The sequence below is a fragment of the Tachypleus tridentatus genome, chromosome 6 (genome assembly GCF_004210375.1).
Source record: "Tachypleus tridentatus isolate NWPU-2018 chromosome 6, ASM421037v1, whole genome shotgun sequence".
Classification (NCBI taxonomy): domain Eukaryota; kingdom Metazoa; phylum Arthropoda; class Merostomata; order Xiphosura; family Limulidae; genus Tachypleus; species Tachypleus tridentatus.
Window position 1 is genome coordinate 107,511,522 of NC_134830.1, and position 26,041 is coordinate 107,537,562.

At 34.8% G+C, this 26,041-nt stretch overlaps 1 protein-coding gene across 2 annotated transcripts in view; it reads right to left on the bottom strand.

Annotated features, from left to right (window-relative positions):
• Window positions 1-26,041, bottom strand: part of LOC143253263 (beta-secretase 1-like) — a 77,160-nt gene that overhangs the window by 38,889 nt on the left and 12,230 nt on the right. For both annotated transcript variants that reach the window (XM_076506829.1, XM_076506828.1), the window contains exons 4-7: window positions 24,712-24,928; window positions 21,973-22,098; window positions 18,170-18,304; window positions 15,603-15,704 (exon numbers count right to left, since the gene is read on the bottom strand). In XM_076506829.1, coding sequence (XP_076362944.1) covers window positions 15,603-15,704; window positions 18,170-18,304; window positions 21,973-22,098; window positions 24,712-24,928 — 580 coding nt within the window. The remainder of the gene's footprint in view (window positions 1-15,602; window positions 15,705-18,169; window positions 18,305-21,972; window positions 22,099-24,711; window positions 24,929-26,041) is intronic.

Here is a 26,041-nt window from a genome sequence, read left to right on the forward strand (position 1 = left end):
TGAGTTTTAAATAAACTACTCTGAAATACCGCATGATTACAAGTTTTCAGTAATAACAAAAAATTATATTTATATACATAAAATAAAACAAATTAGGACTTGCATATAATTTATTAAAAATTAATTATTAGCTTTTGCCTCTTTATTGATGCACTTTACAATTTATCATTTTAATTTATTTTAGGAGTAGAATCATAATAACAATTGCTATAAAGAAGCCATATTCATAATGAATTATTTAAAGCTGAATTAATTTCCTCGAAAAAAATATGAATCGTGAAAAAATAAACATACTATCAGATCTATTTAAGCAAAGAAACACAAAAACTTAAACCAATAACATATTCAATACTTAATTAATATTAATTCTATTAGTATCTTATAGTTTGAAACAAGAAATAAATATTTTAGCTACTAAGTTGTGGAAAAACTGGTAAGGCAAATAACAGTTTATGATATTTATAAATCTCCAACAGATTGTGTTATTTTTTATAACTTCTGAACTAAAATTAAAAGGATGAAATAACAAGGTAATGCACATAAAAACACACACAAACATAGAGATTACAGTGTCTTTACTAGTATTTGCCATATGATTTCTACCCAGTGCTCTGAATGTCAAAGTAAAGTAATTCAACCAAGTGCAGGTAAGTAGCAGAAGTAACTACGACTCTCTTAAGGTAGCCAAATGCCTCATCATCTAATTAGTGATGTGCATGAAAGGATTAATGAGATTCCCTCTGTCCCTATCTATTATCTAGCAAAACCGCAGTCAAGGAAATATGCTTGGAGAAATCAGCAGTGAAAGAAGACCCTGTTGAGCTTAACTGTACTAAGGATTCTATGCACCATGTCACTCCCAAAAAATCTCGATGGTCTTCTGAACATGGATGGAAATGATATTTGTAGGAAATCTGATGACAAAAAGAACTATTCTGACTTGCCAGAGAAAAGTTATACTAGCACTGCTATGTCAGTAGATGACATTTAAAGAAGTGAAAGAGAGATTGAAGATTTGAGAACAATCTTTTGAAAGAACTAGACGTCACTTTCATCAACTGAAATATGATATGTCTGGCATTACTGCAAGCAGGTGCACTGAAAGCAGTAGAGTTCCATTGTTAAGGTGAGGAGAATTATCCCACTGATATCAAAGCCAAAGCCTTTATATCTACTCTGAAAACAAAGAACAATAATGGGAATAAATTGATTGATTCATTGATTTAGTGTTTTATGGCACAAAGCAGCTATGCTATCTGCGCCAAACGTCCGTAAAAGGTAAAAATAAAGTAAATGTAGTAAAATACATAAAAGGAAATGAAGGTAAAACAAAACATCATTGAAAAACAGAAAAAGTATAAAAACAACGTTGACACCTAGTCTACAATGTTAAGAGAGAAAGCAGAGTAAAAGAAGTTGTAAAGTACTTACTGTAGCAAAATGGTAATGATCATAACCCATCAGGAAGACTAACAGGTAAGTTCAAGAACCACCGTCAGTCACCTGAAGTTGGCCTTTCCAGTCCTGGTTCCGGGTTATGTGTCATAGCAGCCATTATCAAAATGTAAAATAATAGAAGTTTTAAAAGACACAGAGCAAAATCGTAATAATGAGTAGCCAAATGTCCAGTAAAAAGGTAGAAGTAAAGTAAATGGAGTAAAATTTGTAAAAGTAAATGAAGGTAAAAACAAAACAGCAATTAAAACAGAAAATGGCATAAAACCAATGTTGACATCCAGTATACAAAGTTGTAAAGGACTTCCTGTAGCAGAATGGTAATGATCATAACCCGCCAGGAAGACTAACAGGTAAGTATAAGAACCTCCGTCAGTCACCTGAAGTTGGTCTTTCCAGTCCTGGTTCCTGGTTATGTGTCATTATGGCCAGTACTAAAAGGTAAAGTAATAAAAGTGTTAAATGACATGCAGCAAACGTGTAACAACAACTACAAAGTTGTAAAGGACTTCCTGCAGCAGAATGGTAATGATCATAACCCGCCAGGAAGACTAACAGGTAAGTATAAGAATCACCGTCAGTCACCTGAAGTTGGTCTTTCCAGTCCTGGTTCCGGGTTATGTGTCATTATGACCAGTACTAAAAGGTAAAGTAATAAAAGTGTTAAATGACATGCAGCAAAAGTGTAATAACAACTCGCCAGGACAACTAACGAGTAGTTCAAATGGATAGTTCAAACAGCAGAGTTTGTCACCTGAAGTTGGCCTTTCCAGTCCTGGTGTCGAGTTATTTAATGTAATGGCCATTTTCCAATGTCAAATTGAACTAGAGAGATTGAAACTGTAAAAAGGGAACCACAATTAAAAAGGTGTAATGAATAAATATGCAACATTTAAATGAGATTAAAAAGACTAAAGGCCATTAAAAAACTAAAAACTTTATCAAGGTGGACAGTGTCACCATCACAAATAACACTGTCCAATGTTACAGATAAAACCTGGGAAAAAACATGTTTAAAATAGTGCCGTCTTTGAGAATCGTAACGATGGCAAGAAAGTAAAATGTGGCTAATAGTGATTTGAGTGTTACACAAACTACACACTGGTGCATCAGTTCCAGATAAAAGAAAACGATGAGTTAAAAAACTGTGACCAATGCTTAGTATAGTTAGAACAACTTCCTCCTTCTGAACCTTAAAGAAGCTAGATGGCCAAAGCCCAATATAGGGTTTTATTTGAAAGAGCTTGTTGTTGCATTGCTCACTCCAAGTGGCACGGTGCCGAGCCTTGAATACAAGACCATAGTCCATGTACAGAATAGGCACAGTGGTGATAGTGCCAGAGCAGATAGATTTAGCTGCCGTGTCTGCAAGCTCGTTCCCGCGAATACCAACATGGCTTGGTATCCAGAAAAACTGGATAGAAGTGGCAGTTAATGAGAAATGGGCCAGTCAGTTTTGAATATCAGCAAGAACAGGGTGTGAGCCAACATGTAGCGATTCCAGGGCCAGTTGAGAACTAAGCGAGTCAGTATAAATAATGCAGTTTGAGTGCTGCTTAGATTCTATGTGATTCAGTGCAAGAGAAATGGTATACAGTTCAGCAGTGAATACAGAAGCTGTAGAGGGGATTCTGCGCGCAACCACCGAACCGCAGCAAACCATAGCAGAGCCCACTGAATTACCTGATTTGGAACCATCTGTATAAATGGGAACGGAGTGATCGTTTGAAAGATGTTCATTAAATAAATGACGGTACTTCCAATCTGGAGTATCTGTCTTTTTCAGATGACTGAAAGGTCACATTTGGGGGCTGCAATAAGCCATGGTGGGATGGGCTGACCTGTGGAATCTGCAATGTCATCCAAGGACAGACCCAATTCATCAAATTGCACCTGGATGCAAAGGCCAAACGGAGCAATGGCAGATCGTCTCTTCTGAAAAAGTACGATCCACTGAGAAAGGAAAACGCATCCCCAGGTGGGATGCTTTGGTAAGGAACGAAGTTTCGAAGAATATAGTAAAGATAGTTGAAAACGGCAAAGGTGCAGAGAAGGTTCATGAGATTCAACATATAAACTTTAAACTGGAGAAGTTCGGAAAGCCCCAGTGCAGAGTCGAAGGCCTTGGTGATGAATGGGGTCCTGCATCTTTAAGGCCGAGGGTCTGGCAGAGACATAGACCATTAGTCCATAGTCAAGTTTTGATCGAATAAGAGCACGGTATACCTTTAACATAGAACATCGATCTTCTCCCCAACTGGTAGTAGAGAGGACACGGAGGATGTTCAGTGCTCTTGTGCATTTGACCCGAAGCTGCTTTAAGTGTGGTATAAAGGTCAGCTTACGGTCAAAGATAAGCCCCAAGAACTTGGTCTCAGGACCACTGGCAGCGAAACTTCAGCGATATGAAGTTCAGGATCAGGGTGAATACCCCGTTGGCAGCAAAAGTGCATGCAAACGGTTTTAGAGTGAGAGAAATTAAAACCGTTCGCCTTAGTCCACTTCAGTACACAATTGAGGGCAGTTTGTAGTTGCCGCTCAATATATCTCATGTTCGACGACTGACATGAGATGTGAAAGTCGTCGACATACAGCCCATTCGCAATAGTGATGGCATTTATCTTTATACTGAAAAGTGTGACACTCAAAACACAGCCCTGAGGGACTCCAAATTCTTGTACAAAAGAACGGGAAAGTGTCGAACCCACATGAACTTGGAATCTCCTGTCCATTAAAAAAATTCTTAATAAACATGGGAAAATGGCCACACAACCCATATGTATGGAGTTCTCGCAAAACGCCATACCTCCATGTTGTGCATAAGCATTCTCAATGTCAAAGAATATTGATACAAGATGTTGGCGTTTTAGAAAGGCTTCTCTGATTGATGTTTCAAGTCGAATTAGGTGGTCTGTGGTGGAGTGCTGTCGTTGGAACCCACACTGGGTGGGTGAGAGGAGGTTGTTTGATTCAAGGAACCAAACAAGACGAGCATTAACCATCCTTTCTAAGGTCTTACAGAAACAGCTCGTCAAAGCAATTGGACAGTAGTTTGAAGGAATCTTGGGATCTTTCCCAGACTTAGAGAAAGGTAAAATAATAGCCTGGCATCAGGAAAAACATTCTCCTGCCAGATCCGGTTGAAAACAATCAGAAGGACATCAAGAGAAGCAGGAGATAGATGGTGCAGCATGTCATAATGAATATCATCAGGTCCAACAGACGTACTGGCAGACCAATCAAGGGCCATTTTTAGTTCCACCAGCGTAAAGGGACAATTATAGTCAAAGAGACAGTTAATTCGAAAGGAAAGAGGTGAACGCTCTGCCCGAGTCTTGATGGCCAAGAAGGTGGAGGAACAAGCAGAAGTGCTAAGCAAAAGCTTTCACCTAGAGTATCAGCCACCTCCTGACCATCAGAGAGTAAGATCGAGAGGGGGGCAGAATTGCAGTGCCCACTGACCTTTCGAATCCTGTCCCACATGACCTTGGAAATAGTGGTAGAAGATATGCTAGTTGGGAACTGAATCCAAGATTCCTTCTGGTTTTGACGTCTTACCCACCTAGCATGTCCATGGGCCCGTTGGAATGCAACGCGGTTTGAAAGTGTGGGATATCTACAAAAAGTATCCCAGGCCCGTTTTTGAGCCTTCTGTGCTAATTGGCAAGCAGGATTCCACCACGGATGAAAATATCGTGGAAAACGTGTCATGGTTTTAGGAATACACTGAGCAGCTGCTTGTATAATACAGCCAGTTACTGCTGCCACACAGTCATCTATTGATGGCAGATTCACGATGGCAGGATCAAGTTCTGCAAGAGCAGTGAAAGTGAGCCAGTCTGCCTGATCCAGCTTCCACTGGGGAACGTGGGTAAGGTGGCATCGACCACAGCCATTCTCTCTCAAAAGTATAGGAAAATGATCACTGCCTAGTGGATTACTGTCAACCCTCCAAGAAAAATGGGAGAATAATGAAGGGGAGCAAACTGAGAGATCAATAGCGGTAAAGGACTGACTAGTTGCATGAAAATAAGTGGAAGAACCAGTATTGAAAAAAGAAAGATTGTGATCAGAGAGCATACGCTCTACAGAGCGACCCCTCCCATCAATAACAGCACTTCCCCAGAGGGGATGATGTTCATTAAAGTCCCCCAGGAGTAGAAAGGGAGACGGCAACTGTTCAACAAGAGCATCAAGGTCTGATTGATCATATGTCTCACTAGGGGACAGGTAGAGAGAACACACTGTGATGGTATGACCCAAGGAAACACTGATGGCTACAGCCTCCAAGAGCGTGTTGAGTGGCAAAGACAGGGTGGGCACCTGCTGATCATTTTTTGTACAAAGAAAGCTGCTGAAAGGTGACTGTATCAGCAGGTTTTAGAAATGTTTCTTGTAAGGAAAGACAAACAGGATGGTAGGAAGCAATCAGTGTTTTGATATCATCCAGATTAGAACGTATACCTCGATGGTTCCATTGTATCAAGGTGGCCATTTTTAATGACAGGCAGGTGAAGTGGCTGGAGAACCCTTCTGTTTGTGACCACATCTTTTTTCCTTACTGTCCTTAGTCGGAGGAGGTCTTTCAACCTCCATGGATCCTGGCCTGGGTCGATTGGGCAGGTCCAATTGTTATTGGAAGGGGATTCCAGTGACTGAGGACGCAAACGAATGATTGTTTTGCCTCTTGGGGTGGGAGAAAAAGATGTATCAGAAGAAATGCCTGTATTTGAAACTGAAGGATGTGGATCTTGAGGTTTGTTGGAATGTATGGGAGGAACAGAGATGGGTGTGGAAGTCGATTCATCAACCTTTTTAACTATGGAGGCCAAAAGGCTTTTCATTTGTTTTGAAAACAATTCTCTTGGAGGCACAGAGAGATCTGTCTGCACTCCCACTGTAGTTGTGGAATGAAGTGCAGCAGCATATGTCCGAGATGAAGTGACGGGCAGCAATGTCCGAGCCTCAGGATAATGTTATGAGTCGTTTTCAAACGCTGCACCTCTTTTTCCTCCAACCATTTTGGGCAAGAACGAAAGTAAGAGGGGTGAGAACCATTGCAGTTTACGCAATGTGGGTTCATGTCACAGTCATAGGCATCGTAGTCCTTGCCACCACAATGAGCACATGTCAGGGAACCACGACAAGATGTCTTTGAGTGGCCCGAATCTCTGACATTGGAAACATCTGAGAGGGTCCGGAATGTATGGCCGTACCCTGCAAATTAGATAACCTGCCTTGATGGTGGCAGGTGCATGTGATGATGTAAATGTCAAAACGAGGGTATTTGTTGGTAGTGTAACTCCATCTTTGCGAGTGGAAATGTGCCTCACTGCAAAAACTCCTTGAGATGAGAGACCAGCAAAAATCTCTGACTCGGGGACGTTCTTCAAATCCCTCTCAACAATAACTCCTCGTGATGAATTCAAGGTAGCATGAGGGGTAACCTCAATAGGTATATCCCCAATTGCCTTTGAATTCAAGAGGAATTCACTGTGGTGGGTTGTGGATGTTTCAACTATTATGTCTCCAGATCGAAGCTTCTTTACTGACTTTGGAGAGTCAGTAAGACCCTCTAGCCCCTTCTGAATAAAAAAGGGGGACAATTGCCGTAAAGGTTTTTCTGAAAGAGAATGTAATATAAGAAAATGAGGTACGTGTGTTAGAGATGTTGAAGATTGCTGCTCAGAGTCTTCAAGACGTGGTCGCTTACCTATTGACTGTTTTTTCACTAATTTATTTAAATTTTTTGAAGGAGGATCCATGGGAATAAAGAAAAATTTCGGTACCCACTGACCTCACCCACCACGGAGCCCTACGAGGGGACGCACTACAATGTCACGCAAGGACAATGCAGCAACGCCAGGGTTTCGTGAGCACTATACCCAAACACCAGCATCAGGCACAACGTCCACAACACCCGTTGAGAACTTCCAACACTGGTACTTCGTTTACTTTAGCCCAAGTGGGCCAGCAGATTGACCCAAGGGGGGGTCACCCAAAGGCCGCCTGTCTACAGGAATTCAAGGCCAAAGTGGTGTGTTAGGGTTGGACCCCTCAACCACCAGGGTCCTCTCCACCCCTTCACGGGTCGCCACGCACGGCAAACACATGGGTGGATGTATTGATCACAGAGAAGGTATCCAGACAGAACAGAACTTTCCCTGGGAGGTCCCCTCACCACGTACACGAATCCACACCGAGGGGATGGGAATAAATAGCCAAGACTATGTTTGATCTTAACCAAGAGGTCAAGAGGGTAAGTCAACAACACCACACACACATCTTTTAAGGTGGATGTCCACCAAGAGACCTAAGTTTACTACTGTGTACTATGTAAGTCAAAACCTTGATATAGCATTACTAAATTTGTGAACTTTTTTGCAAAACTTTGTGTGGAATTTTAGTCTTACATGAATAGTCTAAAAATAGGGTTTAAGATGATTCTAGAAAGATGTTATATATATGAAGGTCTACCACACAGCCCAAATCCTTGGTGCCTAGCCTGTGGAAGCACCATTAACAATGACATCTTAAATTCAATGTTTTCATTTTTTATTACAAATTTCTTAGTGTCAACAAATGTTTTAATAATTAAAATACACAAGTACCTAAGAGAATGATGCACCAAGAATCAAAGTTAATAATCAGTTCACTAATCAGGAAAATTAGAATTAAGAGTTTTATTCATTCACATTTAAGGACCCATCACAGTAAAAGTAAAAATGATAGAACAATTTCTAGTCTTATATTGTGGCTTACACTTGTAAGAGTCATTGTGAAAAAGTTTAGATATTTATATTTAATAAAAGTGATAAAATGTTGAAAATACTTTGCTCATGTATATGACTGGAAATATACTTTGATACTAATAATCTGTACATATTATCAAAAATCATAGCATAATTTTTATGATTACCTCACACCACCTGGTTGTCACAAGAAATGTTGGTAAGTGTATCAGACTATACTGACTGTGATGGCTGTTACAAGAAAGGATGGTAACTGTGGAAGACTATATTGACTGTGATGGTTGTCACAAGAAAGGTTGGTAACTGTACCAGACAGACTATGATGACTGAGATGGTGTTAGTTGGTTGATTTGGTGTTTTATGGCACAAAGCAGCCAAGCTATCTGTGCCAAACATCCAGTAAAAAATTAAAATTAAAGGAAATTTTAAACAATTCATAAAAGGAAATTAAGGTAAAACAAGACAAACTTAAATAGCATAAAACCAATGTTTACATCTAGTCTATAATGTTAAGAGAACAACTACAGTAATACAAGTTGTAAAGGATTTTCTGCAGCATAATTGTAGTTATAATAACTTATCAGGATGACTAACGGGTAGTTCAAACAACAGCGTTAGTCACCTGATCACCTGATGTTGGCCTTTCCAGTCCTGGTTTTGAGTATTTTGACGTTACAGCCATTTTCTAATTTCAAATCAAACTAAATGGACTGTGATTCTTAAAAGGGAATCACATTAAAAAAAGTCTAATAAATAAATTAAAAAACTTGGATGGCATTAAAAAGATTAATGGCCTTTAAAAAAAACTAAAAACATTTCCAAGATGGACAGTGTCACCATCATTAATAACACTGTCTGACATCATGAACAAACCTTGGGACAAAACATGATTAAAATGGTGCTGTCGTTGAGAGTCATAATGACAGCAAGAAAGTAAAATGTGGCTTCTTAAGACCTGAGTGTTACACAGACTACACATTGGTGCATCAGTTCCAGATAAAAGAAAATGATGAGTTAAAAAACTGTGACCAATAAGTAGTCTAGTCAGAACAACTTCCTCTTTCCAATCCTTACAGAAGCAACACGGCCAAAGTCCAATAAGGTTTAAGTTGGAAAAGCTTGTTTTCATGTTGCTCACTCCAAGTCGACTGCCAGCTGGCAAGGAGACGAGCCTTGAATATAGGACCATAATACATGTATGGAACAGGCACAGTGATGTTAGTGCCAGAGCAGATAGATTTAGCTGCAGTGTCAATGAGCTCATTCCCGTGAATACCAATATGGCCCGTTATGCAGAAAAACTGGATAGAAGTAGATGTTAAAGATAATTGGACTAGTCAGTTTTGAATACTGGCAAGAACAGGGTGTGACCTAACTTGAAGCAATGCCAGGGCCAGTAGAGAACTAAGCGAGTCAGTATAAATAATGCAGTTTGAGTACTGCTTAGATTCTATGTGATCCAGGGCAAGAGAAATGGCATACAGTTTAGCAGTGAACACAGAAGCTGTAAAGAGAATTCTGCATGCAACCATCAAACCACAACAAACCATGGCTGAGCCCACACAGTCACCTGATTTTGAACCATTTATATAAATAGGAGTAGAATGATTGTTTGAAAGATGTTCAGCAAATAACAGACAGTATCTCCAGTCAGGAGTGTCTGCTTTTCTTAGATAACTTAAAAATAAGTCACATTTGGGGACTGTAAGAAGCCATGGATGGATGGGCTGACCAGTGGATAGAGCAATGTTATCCAAGGACAGACCCAATTCATCCAACTGCACCTGGATACGAAGGCCAAAAGAAGCAATGGCAGATCGTCTGTTCTCACAAAGTATGTCTCACTGAGGAAGAGAAACACTTGGTAAGGAACAAAGTTTCAAAGCATATAGTAAAGACAGTTGCAAACAGCAAAGGTGCAAAGAAGGTTCATGAGACTCTACATATAAGCTCTAAACTGGGGAAGTGCAAAAAGCCCCAGTGCAGAGCTGAAGTCCATGATGATGAAAGGGGTCCAGTATCTTTAAGGCCAAGGTTCTGGCAGAGCCATAGACAAGTGATCCATAGTCAAGTTATAATCAAATAAGAGCACGATATATCTTTAGCACAGAACATCGATCTGCTCCCCAAGTGGTGGAAAAGAGGACATGAAGGATGCTCAGTGCTCTTGTACGTTTGACCTGTAGCTGCTTGATGTGTGGTAAAAAGGTCAGTTTATGTCAAAGATAAGCCCCAAGATCTTTGTCTGAGGGACCACAGGCAGCACAACTTCACCAATATGGAGTTAAGGATCAGAATGAATACCCCATTGGCAGCAAAAGTGCATGCAAATGGTTTCAGAGAAAGAGAAGTTAAAGCCATTTGCTGTGGTCCACTTCAGTAAATGACTGAGGGCAATCTGTAGCTGCCGCTCAATAAACCTCATGTTTGACGACTGACATGAGATGTGAAAGTCATTGACATAGAGCCTGTTTGCAACAGTGAGAGGGAGTTGTTCAGTGATGGCATTAATTTTTATACTGATGAGTATGACACTCAAAACACAGCTCTGAGGGCCTCCAAGTTCCTGTAGAAAATAACAGGAAAGTGTCGAATCCACACAAATTTGGAATTTCTTGTCCATTAAAAAATTGTTAATAAAAATGGGCAAATGGCCATGTAACCCATATTTATGGAGGTCTTGAAAATGCCAGACTTCCATTTTGTATAATAAACATTCTCAATGTCAAAGAATATTGATACAAGATGTTGTCATTTGAGAAAGGCTTCTCTGATTGATGTTTCAATTTGAATCAGGTGGTCCACAGTGGAATGCTGTCATCGGAACCCATACTGAGTGAGCAAGAGGAACCAAACAAGACGAGCATTAACCATCCTCTCTAAAATCTTACAGAGACAGCTCATCAAAGCAATTAGACGGTAGTTTGAAGAACTCTTGGGATCATTCTCAGACTTAGAGAAAGATAGGATCAATAGCCTGGCACCAGACATCAGGAAAACATTCTCCTGCCAGATCCAGTTAAAAGCAATCAGAAGAATAGCAAGAGAAGCAGGAGATAAATGGTACAGCATTTTATAATGTACATCATCAGGCCCAACCGGTGTACTGCCAGACTGATGAAGGGCCAGTTTAAGTTCAACCAGTGTAAAATGACGATTATAGTCAGAGAGACAATCAGCTTGAAAGGAAAGAGGTGATTGCTCTGCCTTAGTCTTGAGAGCTAAGAAGGTGGAGGAAGAAGCAGAAGTGCTAGAAGTGCAAAAACTTTCACCTAGAGGATCAGCAATGCTCTGGGTATCGACTACTTCCTGGCCATCAAAGACCAATATCATGAGGGGGGCAGAATAACATTGCCCATCGACCTTTTCAATCTTGTCGTTTGTTTGGTGCATGGGCCTGCTAGAAAGCAATGCTGTTCGAGAGTGTGGGATTATCAACAGAAAGTATCCCAGGTCCGTTTTTGAGTCTTTTGTGTCATGTGGCAGGCAGGATTCCACCATAGATGAAGATATTGTGGAAAACGTGTTGAAGTTTTAGGAATACATTGAGCAGCTGCTTGTATAATACAGTCAGTTACTGATGGCTTACAGATGATGTCAGGATCACGTTCTGTGAGAGTAGTGAAAGAGGGCCAGTTTGCATGATGCAGCTTCCTCTGGAGCATGTTGATCAGGTGGCATTCGCTACAGCCAGTCTCTCAAAATTATAGGAAAATGATCACTGCCTCCTGGATTATTGTCAACCCTCCATGAAAAATGGGAGAATAGTGAAGAGGAGCAAACTGGGAGATCAATAGCAGTAAAGAACTGACTATGTGCCTGAAAAAAAATAGAAAAACCAGGATTGAAATGAGAAAGGTTGTGATCAGAGAGCATACGCTCTACAGAGTGACCCTCTCATATCAATATCAGCACTTTCCCAGAGGAGATGATGTTCATTAATGTCCTCCAAGATTAAAAGAGGAAGTGGAAACTGTTTAATGAGAACATCAAGGTCTGATTGATCATAGGTCTCTGCAGACTACAGGTAGAGAAAACACACAGTGATGGTATGACTGAAGGAAACATGGATGGCTACGGCCTCCAAGAGCATGTTGAGTGGCAAAGACAGGGTGTGCACATGCTGACCAACCAACAGTGCCTCCTCTTCATGCACTCATCCATCACACAGCCTGTCATTTTTGTACAAAGAAAACTGCTGAAAGGTGATTGTATTAGCAGGTTTCAAAAATGTTTCCTGTAAGGAAAAACATACAGAATGGTAAGAAGCAATCAGTAGTTTGATGTCATCCAGATTAGAACGTAAACCTCAACAGTTCCATTGTTTCAAGGTGGCCATTTTTATTTATGTGTATACAAATTGGATGGAGAACCCTTCTATTTATGACCACATCTTTTTTCTTTAGTGTCTTTATTTGAAGGTCCTGCCCTGGGTCAATTAAGCAGGTCTTTGCTGTTGGAAGAGGACTCCAGTGAATGAGGATGTGAACGAATTATCATTTTGCATCTTGGGGTGGGAGAAGAAGATATATCTGAGGAAATGCCTGTGCCCAGAACCAAAGGAAGTGGATCTTGGGATTTGTTGGAATGTATGTAAGGGGCAGAGATGGGTGTTGAAGTTGATTCATCAACTTTTTTAACCATGGAGGTCAAAAGTCTTTTCAGTTGTTTTGAAAACAATTCTTTTGGAGGCACAGAAAGATCAGTCTGTACTCCCACTGTTGAAGTGGAATGAAGTGTAGCAACATACGTCTGAGATGGAGTGGTGGACAGCAACTTTCAAGACTCAGGATAAGTAATCTCAGAAATCATTTTCAACCACTGCACCTCTTTTTCTTCCAACCATTTAAGGCAAGAATAAAAGCAGGGTGGGTGAGAGCCATTTCAACTGATGCACTGAGAATCTTTTTCACACTCATAGGAATCATGGTCTTTGCCACTGCAACGAGCACATGTCAAGGAACCACGATATGACATCTTTGAATGACTGAACTGCTTACACTGGAAACATCGGAGAGGGTTTGGAATGTATGGCCATACCCTGCAATTAAGATAACCTGCCTTGATGGTGGCAGGTGGACATGGTGATGTAAATGTCAGAATGAGGATACTGGTTGGAATCGTAATTGCATCTTTGTAAGTGGAGATACGCCTCCCTGCAGAAACTCCTTGAATGGAGAAACCAGTGAGAATCTCCAACTCTGGGATGTTCTTCAAATTTCTCTCAAGAACAACTCCTCATGATGAATTTAAAGTAGTATGAGGTGTAACCTCAGTAGGTACATCCCCAACTGCCTTTGAATGCAAGAGGAGTTCACTGTGTTGAGATGTGGATGTTTCTACAAATATGTCACCAGATCAAAACTTCTTTACTGGCTTTGGAGAGCCAGCAATTCCCTCTAGTCCCTTCTGAATGAAAAAGGGAGATATTTGTTCTAAAGGTTTGTCTGAAAGTGAATGCAATATGAGAAATTGAGGTACAACAGGTGGTACAGATGGTGAGGATTGCTACTCAGAATCTTCAAGACTGTGTTTTTACTATTTAAGTTTTAATTTGGAGGATCCATAATAAAAAAAGGAATATTTTGGTGCCCACTGACTCCACCCACCATGAAGCTTTAAAATGTCAAAGAAGGACACTGCCAGGGTTTTGTGAGCACTATACCCAAACACCAGCATTAGATACAATGTCCACAACACCTGTTGGGAACATCCAACACTGGTACTTGGTTGACCCTAGCCCATGTGGACCAGCCAACTGACCCAAGGGAAGCCACCCCAAGGCTGCCTGTCTACAGGAATTCAAGGCCAAAATGGTGTGTTAGGGTTGGACCCCTCAACCACCAGGATCCTCTCTTCCCCTTCATGGGTCGTCACGCATGACAAACACATAAGTGAATGTTTAGTAGATCCCAGAGGAGGTAAACTGAAAGAACAGAGCCTTCCCTGGGAGGTCTCTTCACCACGTACAGGAATCCACACTGAGGGGCTGTCACAAGAAAGGTTTGTAAATGTGTCAGACTATACTAACTGTGATTGCTGTTAGAAAAAAGTTGGTAACTGTGTCACACTCTACTGATTTTGATGGCTGTAACCAGAAAAGTTTGTAACTGTGCCAGATTACACTGACTGAGATGGCTGTCACAAAATGGAAAATAATGTAACAATCACAGCGTATGTGATGAGTAAATTTCATAACTTAAAATCACAAAATACCTTCTTTTATAGACTGTTCGATCAGAGTATTCATAATAAAGAAATGGGAAATGGACATGAATTAACTAGTTCAGAATGACACTTACATAGAAAGTATTACATCAATGCAAACCAATCTAAAGACAAGAAGAGAGAAATCTTTTAAAATGTTGTCCTTTCTACCTGAGCTTTGTCCACGAGTGTCATACTAGTAGAACTATGCAATCACTGCTCATTTCAAATTTGTTTGTTCACAAAATACTTTAACTTCAGCAAAAGAAATGATAAATAAGATTTCTGTTCATGTTATGAACTATAAACTTGAAAATCTTAGACCATATATAACTACTAATACAACTAAGAGTAAAGAAAAGTGGAGAGAAATTGTGCAGGGATCAAAATATTACATTGCACATTCTTGAGTAATTTTCTCTTTTTAGTTAACTTATCCAATCAGGAATGCATGATCTATCCATATTCATTTAGTTATCACCAATGAGAGTGAACATATTACATAGATTAAATAAAAAACAATTCACAAAGAAAAGCAACATTACATACAAGAAGGTAATCTCCCTGATACCTTTCCCTCAGGTAAATGTAATTTTATTTCATTATTTCTACTCCTGTTGCAATAAGTAATAATCATTTTAATATATTTTAGGGTTTATATTTCCCAAGGAGATTTCTATAAGCTAACAATTTTGCAATATTTGCTTTGAAAATATAAACATTTAACAATTGTCAAAGGTCCATTTCAAAAATTTTGTGAATAAAACTTTGAATTAACACAGAACTATAAAAATTTGCAAAAAAGAGAAATTCTGAATTTCTACACTCTTTCATAGTTCTCATTTTATTTTCTTCCTAAGATTTATATTATCTTTAATGCTTAAAACTGTTAAATTTTATGTGCTGAAATACTTTATAACAATTCCAGTTACCTATTTACAATTCCAAGTTAAATTTCACAGAATGAGCCATTTAATAAAATACCAAAAACAAGAAATAATGAAATATTCAACTACACCAAAAAGTTTACTTGTATGCAAACAATCTGTAGATGCTAACAAAAAGAAATGAGTATATTTTGGAAAATAAATTTATCAAATTATGGAACATATTTAAATACCCCATGAGAAACTTTAATTAATGAAATTTGCATGAAAAGCGAGTACTAGATACATTTCATATGCTTACCTCGTCCAATTTGTGAATTGTTTTTTTAACCCAATTGAAAACTTTTTCAGGAAGATAAAGTGCAGATGTTCCAGTGTCAATTATGGTTTTGTCATTATTCAACTGTGAACACAGGAAAAGAAATTAACCAACAAAAACCTAATCTTAATGTTAGACATTTGTAACTTCTTTAAAGCTTGTTTTTATGTTTAATTTTTTATATCTTACTCTTATCAGGTAAGTTCTATGGCTTATTAATATATTCTTTGATTAGAATTAGAATTCAATCACATAAATTTAAAAATTGATAATTTCTTTTATTAACTTATTTACACAGGATAATTCTCAATAGCATTTTTTTTGTAATTCAAATTCATTATACTTAAATTTTTCAATGATTTTTCAGAGAAATCCTAAAAAAAAATATTAAAAACTTTAAAACCATGATATATCTTTGAAATACAGACATTTAAAACTGAACTTTACTAATATGAGACAGTACAGCCATCTAACTTTACAATTTATGGTTAGCAAAAGCACATGTAAAATGCAAAAATTTTGAATATAATGTGCAGTGTGTCCAAAGTGTCTGAAATCATAGATGATTTCTAGCATTTCTTAATTTCAGTAAACATGAGAAGGTAGAATTAATCCTGCTATTAACTTGGTTCAAATTATAAGAACAGCATGTGAAACATTCTGTAAAAATTACTAAAGTGCCTATGATTCCAGACTTTTCAGGCAACCCATACAAATTCTGTAAACATACTTTTGAAGAAGAGCAAAAAACACAAAATTCATTCAAATGATATAAATTTTTTAATGTTATTTAGCAGTAATCAAATCATCTAATTGAAAAAAACTGAATTTAGAATAGTACTTAGCTCTACATTTAAAAAAACTATTGATACTTTTCAGTGATAGCTTCTCATAAAATATCTAAGAAATTGAAAATGTGCAAATATAATGACCAATCACTCTTTTGGGCAGTATTTGGAAGAAAAAAAGTATGCATTATGGTCAGGCAGGTACACTATGTTTATTGTATTCATGCATGGGCAAAATATTCAATTCTATAGAAAACTGAAAGTTCTATTCACCAAACATAGCATTTGAGTGTTCTCCATGGACATAATATTTGACATTAAGTACACATTTAAATTACTTTTATTGTGCTGTGCTACAGAGCTTTCTGCCTTCAGCATACTTTAATACAAAAGTATAATTATTCATTTGAAAGAGCATTCATTAAACCATCTTAATCTAAGATAACAGTTTGCAAATGCCATTGCAATAAAAGATGTTTTAAACCTTTGACATTTAAAATAAAAGATCACTAGAAGCTTTCACTTTCAAACAGACAATATCACTCATATATTAATAAGTTTTATACCATTTGGTTATATCAAAACCAGTCATTATGTTCACTTAGCGGTATTAGGCTAATAACTTTAATCATATTTGACACTATATTTTATGAACCTACATTTTCCACAATTCAACATGTGTTAACTTGCATTTTTATTCCAATCTTCTACTATAAAACTAACCTTGGATATACAGATAAGTGAACTTCTACTGTGTACCATAATTAACATACAATACTATATATTATTAGGTATTCTCACTGAGCCATAGCTCATACTTATCTAGTTACATGATGGTAGTTAGTTGGTTCTTGAGCCCATTGCATACTATTTCCTGCTTCTCTTTTTGTGCATCATGACATCTCACTGGTGTTTGCAACACAAGTTTAATTATTACACATGACAGTAGAAACACATTTTGCCACAGTGTAAAAATGTTAGTGTTCCTCTACCAAGTGTTAATATGGATTTTATACAGAGAATTGGATTTTGAGTGGAAAAATGTGCTTAGAAAATTCAACATTCTGCATAAATGCAAGGTCAGGCATCAGTATCTTTATATGAATAATTTATTCTGTATGAAATCTTCTGAAGATTTCAACTTGGTTACAAAAAAACAAGAGGACTAATATGGGAGTACAATAATCTGAGTATATGTGAATTCAATATTAAGGCTTGGTTCTTTGAAACAGTTAACTAGGCTTTTCAAAAGAACTATAATTTGATAATATGTATATTTTATTATAAATGTTGTCTTTTATTTCCAGCTTAGATTCTAAGCTTCATAAGAACATTTATCAAACTAGTGAATATTATAAGATTTTATTTTTCATTATCTCAATAAAAATGAAATTTTTCCCTTTTAATTTTATTAACAAGATTTTTGATTTGCTGCACAATTATGATTAATAAACACCAACATAGAAGAAACTACAAGAATTTTCTATTAGTACTAAATAACTAGTTATACACAGAACAGGCATTTTTATTTTTCTTGGTTCACTTACCTAAAGCAAATGAAGACTGAAACATTACTGATCTCTATTATCTAGCTGTTAATGTACTTTACCTGTCAAATTTTCATGCTATTATATAAATATATGTTTAATATAAAGTAAATTATTAGTATAACTTATACAAAAATTATTATTTCTTAAACTTAATAACTTATACTTTATTTTCATTCATTAAAATTGCTAAATTAGTGGGTAAATTTTGAACCTCAGTGCAATGGCCTTCCCATTTCTTGGACCCAACTGTTATGTTTGTCAGGATGACTTCATAAAACCATTCTTTGTGTATTCTTGTGTATAAGATATTTCCAGTATAAAGAGAATTTTCTATGCCACCAAGCACCTATTAAGAAAGAAAAAAAAACTGAAAAATGATTTCTGTTTTCTATACAATTCTAAGTAAAAGTTAATCATGAAAACTAGTAAATAAATAATAGACACTACGAAAAACCATAATATTTCCAAAACCACCAAAAACATGCAACAATAGATGTATGCATACCAAAGTTTCTGAATTAATTTGAAAAGATATTTTATTAATGCTTTAATAACTCTTACATAATTACTTAACTGACTATTCAATTATTTTTTTGGTATATAACTATTTGTTTTTGTTACTTGGAAATATTAGTCCACCCTAGTGGAAGGTACAGTTGTTTTAAAATTAACAATGAAAATATTATTCCTAATTTCTGACTTAAAATACATTTGCTGAAATTCACTGATATGAGATTGAATATACCACATGTATATTTCTTTTGTTAAAAGATGAATAGATTTTACCCCTTCTTATGATATGTATTTTTGTTACTAAATGGCTAGTCTGGCCCCTTCTTATGATAAAATGTTTTAAGTGCACAGCTTTGGTTAAACTGAAGATCTATCTATACACACTTCATAAACACAAAACCTGCCACAAAGATATGTAGGACACATTATATAACCTTTGTTTTAACTTTGAAAAGTGTATTATAAAGTAATGTTCTTCAAAATAGGTATGCAATAAAATCAATAACTATATATTTAATTTTAAGAAATTATAAATGTTGGATATAAACTTACAAATTTTGGAAAGAGATGAATAAATATTTCATTTTGTGCTTCTCACAATTTGGGAACATAATTATCTGTGAAATATTTCATTAAATTGTCCCATATAAAATACAATGCTGATATAACAAATCCATACAAAAATATAATACTTATGCAAAATACATAAAAACACCACATGTATTTCTGTGTGTATTTAATGTTCTGGCTCCCACACAACTCATAGGTGGGTTGTGATAACTTTCCAGTAAAACCCACCGGTGATTTGTGCTCCTTTTTTTTTTTTTTTAAAGGGTCACTTATCGGCTGGGACACAAAGGCTACATATACACTCTTCCCAAGGAAAGTAATTGTAAAATAACCAGTGGGACCCTAGAATGTATTGACAAAATAAGCTTAGGACCCAATGTGTTAAATATTAATAAGTCACTGGGACTATTATTTATCTATAAATGTGGCTGCAAAAAAGTTCATGAAATAATGTGTTAAAATCAGGCAATAAATAAATTTTAAAAAAGAATTAGAAACCTGAAAATCTCAAACTAGCTCACAGGGAGATCACTTGTACTTCAAATACAAAAGTAGAAGGTGAGGGAACTTATGAAGATAAAAAAAGAAAAAATCAAGTGTTATTACTTTCTATAAGGCTATTATAAATCAAGAAAAAGTGGTATTCATTCATGCAGATGCCCTATAATTAATGCCATATTTCTAAAGCAGTTGAGTATGTGGTAATGAGAGATACTAGATGACTTCATATTTTATTAAACAAATTAACTAATGGAAAGATTATAACGTATGCAAACTTCAAACTGGTAACTGCTAAGAAGAAATATCATCATATAGTAACAGGCAGGTGCATAACATTCTTTACTGAAGACTAAATACCTAAAGACAAAGAATCCTTAAACATGTTTTTACAATTATTTTTTTTTATCAAATTATCATGACAAACACTACTGACCAACTGGAATCTTTGACTTCAAGACCAAAATAAAAAGCATACTCAAACAATTACGATTTGTTAATCCTGTAGGAAGACATGCTGCAAATTAAAAAAGTGTACTTTTGGAACTAGATTGTGCACAGTGTTAACAAACATTTAAAATGTTCATCAAGAATACACAAACAAGAAAATACAAAAAAAAAATTGAAACTTATACAAAAGAGATACATTATATAAGTGAATTATCTGAATTATATACATTAATTAAGTGAATTACACTTAACATGGAATAAGATAAAAATTAAATAAGAAAACACAATTTTAGCCATTTATTTCCTTTTTCTTTAGTTTTCCAACTTTCTTTAGTTCATTTACTTCATGGACAATAAATGAAATGTCAATTAAATTGGATAATCAGTCATGAACTGAGTAATTAAGTATAACACTTTATAGAAGGGATAACAAAGTATAGGTTCTTAATTTCTAAACTTCAAATTTATAATTTTATACAAAATTTCCAAAATAAAAAAAATCTTGTATAATCATCTATTAATAGCATTTTCTATTCTTATACTAAGTGCAGAAGTTATTTCACCAATACTTTGAATACTGACAGCCTTAACATGCTTAATGTCTCAAACAGCAAGGTAATCAGCTTGATTTGCACATAACAAATAGTAAGGTAATTGGCTTACTTAGTACATTAATGTCTCAAAGAGCAAGGTAATTGATGTACTTAGCACATTAATGTCTAAAATAGCAAGTTAATCAGCTTACTTAGCACATAAGTTTTATTAGCAGGGGAAATTATTTATCCCAAAAATAAATGTTTGTAATAAATGGCTATCACTTTAAGTGATTGATCAATCATGCTAACAAATTGAAGACTCATTTTTGTATTTGTTTAGAATAGAATGAAGGCTCCAAGCAATCACATACCTTGCTTGTGTTTAAAACTAGCACTGACTTCTCCATCTAAGAATATCATTAAGTGAGAAAATTACTCCAAATACTGTTTAGTGTAAAAGTTTTATTCTTTGAACTTTTATTTTAATGAAACAATCTATTTTGTAAAAATATATCACATAGTTTCTGCCTATTAGTTCCAGCCTTCAAACTGTTACCATTTTTTTATTCAATGGAATGGCATGTTTGGAGAGAATTAGTTGTTTATTTACGAAAAAAAACAAACTATTATTGTGTGCAAAAATTCCTAAACTAGATTTCCTGATAATAGAAACTTTACTTTGGCTATAACATAACTATTCTATATGCCTAAAAACCTGTGATAACAATAATGTAAACTGCATGCTTCTTTTGGTTTTTTTCACATCTATAGTTCACATGGGTTTATGACAATTTTAGACTCATTGGTTTCTACTGCTTCACCAGATTTTGATACTTAAATGATAACTGTTGAAGCATTATTTTAGATATCTATATTATGTTTCAGAAAATCTCTTGTTTCTAATCACCCAGTTCAACTGATGAGTTCCAGTATTGAATGAAAGACCTCTTAAGGCAAGTAAAATATAAAAGTGTTATTCTTATATGCTTCTCATTCTGAATACAAAATGAAAAAATTAAGAAAATTTTGAAACTGATACTGAAATTTATGTGACTTTTATCATAATATTCATGCCTATTGGTTTCTAATGCTTTGCCTGCTTTCAGCTTTTAAACCATTACTAGTTCATAGTTCCTAGATCAGGCCTTGGATTCTCAAGACAGCTGGTGTGGGTCTTAAAATTTTAATTACAATGAAGTACAGAACAAGTCATCTTCAAGTTCACAAAGAAAGTTTGTAATACATATATCAGCTGTCTTGAGAATACATTTTTATTTAAGGTGGGTTTCTAGTCATCATGAAAGATCAGGCCTTGTATACATGAAATCTTGTATGTTTGCTCTCCACATAAAATACATTAATTTCAAATACAAATTCTGTATTGTGTTATTTTTATCTTCCAACACGTTTTTCCAAGTATATATACATAGAGAATTCAATAACTTACCAACTTTCCTTGAGACTGCTTTACACTTTCTATTTGTGACTTATCACATAAGGCTATGGAAAATATATTTGCAACTTTTCCATCAGCAATCAAAGCATCAAAATATGGGATAACAGATGAATCTGGCTATATGAGAGAAATGAAGGATAAATACATTTGCATTACACAGACCAAAGTCTCTTTATGCAGAATATATTTATAAAACAATTAAGTCCTGCATTCAGAATCAAATAAAGGTACAAAATATTGTGTATGGATATTTCTGATAATTTAACAAGCTATAATTTCCAAACTCCTAACACTTTATGTTTCCCAACAAGAGTAGTTAATGACATTATTAACACATGCTTCCAAATTTAAGCATAACAGAAATTTTGGTTTTAATAATGGGTTTTTCATAATTCAGCTACATAGATTTTGAAAATAATGTTCATATTTTTCCATCTCATAGGGAGTTTTTTTTAAAAAAACAAACTCTTACTTAGATCAAATTTACAACAAATTTACCACAAAGACAACAGAATATGTATGAGTGATTTATACAACCTCTTGTTGCCACTGCAAAAAATAATACTGAAAATTAAAAAATAATGTCAAACTGCACACACTAACAAAAACTATCCAGAAAATCTGTACATGATGGAAAAAGTGGATATCATTTTTGTATTCAGCATACAGGAACTACTGTAGAACATGTAAAAATTTCAAGACAATAAATAAAACCATTGCAGGCAGACATGTACAATTAATAAACACTTTATTAAAAAGCATACTTCTTAAGAAGGTATATAGATATAACAATGGGATTACCAGGTATATATTTGACAAGAACAAGGCATGAATTAAAATTCCAAAAACATATAGATGTGTATATACAAATCATGTGGTAAAATAGTAAAAACTTATAATTCCTAATGGAACCTTGACTTAGACACATGACATTTACGTTTTTTACTTAAACATCCACTGTATGAGTATAAATTAAAATGCACCAGTAGCAATTTGAGGGGGTTTTCAGTGTAGAATATTACAATTTCTATGGTCTAAAAGTGAACAATAATGTGGTCTGTTTGTCATAGCTAGATATAGCCCTTAATGGCTGTAACAACAGAAAAAAACACACAAGACCTATAGCAGTTTTTTTTCTTGGTTAGATACAGCAAGTTTCATACTATGTATTCATCCCCTTTTTTTTTCTTTATTCTACAAAATGATATGAAGAAGATCAAGAGTAAAGGCAGATAAATTAATAACAGACTGAAATAATGTTACTAACAAAAATCTTTATTTGTTAAATAAGAAAGTCAACATGAGCAACAATGAAAAATATACAAACACTGTTATTTCCAGGTATTTTTTATTGATCCGTGTGTATACATGAGAAATAAAATGTAGCATGAAGATGAAATCTTCCCATTTCACTTCAGAAGTATTATTACTTTGGCAATTTAAAACAACAAAAAAATATACATTTAAAATGCATGAACTTGTAGTGTAATGCAAAGAAATGTAACCTGCTGTCCAAAAATGCAGGTCAAAATGAGTTATTTTGAGCCTTACTATTAAACTTTCATGCTTTACAAATGAATTATAAATTTAACAAAACTCTTTTTCAGACTTAAATAAGTAGTTAAAATTAAACTTGATAACATTGGTTTTTGAAATTAGTGGGTGTAACTTATACTGAGAAAAACTTACCAGTTTGTAATCTTTAGCGTTACCTTCAGTGTCTTTAATAAACCTCAAAAGAGTATACACAGTTTGTTTAAAAACAATTGAAAATTTCTTTACACTTCTACTGCATCATTCCTATATAGTTCCATATAGCATCAGTGAAAATTATTAATGTAAAAAAAAAAAAAATTCACACAGAATTTAAAGCTGCAGGGACATTTTTTTCAGACTTTATTGCAAAAGTACAGACTAGGAATTCTCAAACTATGGTAGTTGAAGCTAAAGTCAGTGGTATAAGACATAATTAATATAAAAAATCATAATAATCCCTATTTGAGCTTTTAATGTACAAGGCATTTTTATTATTTCCAATATTTTATTCTATTCAAATTGATAAAAATGGTATCACATATTCTTCACTTGTGCCAGAAAAAACAAATGCATCCTTCGTATTAATGGGTTAGTGTTAAAAATATAAAATTTTGTTATTAGATTTTTTTTTATCTTTAATTAAGGTTTGTAATTTAAAAAAAATAAAAAGTAGCACATGAACCTGAAGCATTTGAGAACTATTGGTATAAAGTTTTTACAGCAGCTATGTTAATGTACGGATTCACTAAAAGTCAGCATCTATTTTCTTAGTGAAGTAAAATATACCACAAATTTTATTAATTCCTAAATAATTACTTTTTTAATGTTTTGACATTAAAGGTATAAACCTTAAGTGAAAGAATTTCACTTTATTTTATAACAAGTTACTGAACACTAAGTGAAGCTACCTTCTTTGGTTTCTAAAACAGGTAAAGCTGAATGGGTAATAAAATTATTGTAGCTTGATATTCAACATAGCAGCTTTCATTTGTTTTACAGTGAATTTATTAGAATACATAAGTGTTTGAAGAATAAACTGTGATCTTTTATACTTACAAAGCCATACTAAGGTTCAATACAAGCACATCATGGATGTGTTTTAGACAATATTTTATATACATTTTTCAAAACAGAAACATTCCATTTAAAATTTAAAAACTCTAAAAACAAATGTTTTAAAGAAATGAAACTTACCTTTGCCACAGCAGAGTAGGCAAGTCCTAGCAAGCCCTGCCAATTAGAAACATTAGAGAAAATGTCTTCTGATGAAAGAATACAAGCTACATTACACTGAGCTGTAATGGACAATGACTCAGGGATAGAAATTAGGTCAGAGCCTAATATTCCTGACCACTGACCTTGTACATACTTGATATTTACTGACTTCCCAGTTAAATGAAATGATTTTGATCTGTAAAATGAAAATGTTTTATTATTCAGTAGAAACATTTTCTAACTTTTTTATGTATATATACTTAATTAACAGTTTCTGTACTGAAACTAAATTATTTCTATACATACTAACTAAAAAAAGATGCTAGTATTAAATGCATAAAAAAGTTAAAAACAATAAAGTTACCATTTTGATTAATGGTTTAGAAAAAATGGCCTTTACACTCTAGATACATATATATAATTTTATTTATTTTTTCATATATATATAAACCAACATTTTACCTTTTGGCTTTATTAGGATTAATATACACTTCTGTTTGATATTATAATATTTGATAAATTATAATAATGTTTGTAACATTCTATTTCTTGAGTCTGTTGTAAGAAGTGTCTAACAATACATAAATTATTAAAAATGTTTCCTTATTTTTCTAATAGTATAGTATAGTTATAATACTAACTATACAGTTGTACTAACATATGATAAATATAACTATGAGATATAAAAATAAAAATGACTAAAACACTACTATTATGAAAGGGATACCCTGAAGATTATATCTTTTCTAATCACAAAAAAAACAAAAACATTGCAACATTAACAGAACCCAAAACAAAACATACATGAAAATGTCCACAATGAACATTTCTTTCATAAACAACACAATCACAACCAAGATTTGTAAAGCCATTAAACAACGTCAACTGACAATCAACATAATGCAAAAACCAGGTAAAACACTAAAAGAACTATTAGTTTACACTTCATTTTCACAAAACAATGCTATGCCAGAGAAGATAACAGAACAAATGTGCACGTCAAAAATATAGTCTATCAAATCATTTTTAATATATGTGGAAATGCATACAGAGGAAAATCCAGAAGACCTTTTCACACGTTAGAACACATCAGTGCATTATATACACAAGATTAACACAAAACCATTCCATCAGAACACTTTCAATACAAACATGGTACCCTAAACACAAAAAAAACTATTTAAAGTTTCTATCTTACAAACAACCAAAGGCTTCAAGAGAAAAAATTTATGGAAGCTACATTCATTAACAAAATAATCCAAAAATGAACAGTGAACAGAAACACTGGATGGTACATGCAACTAAACTG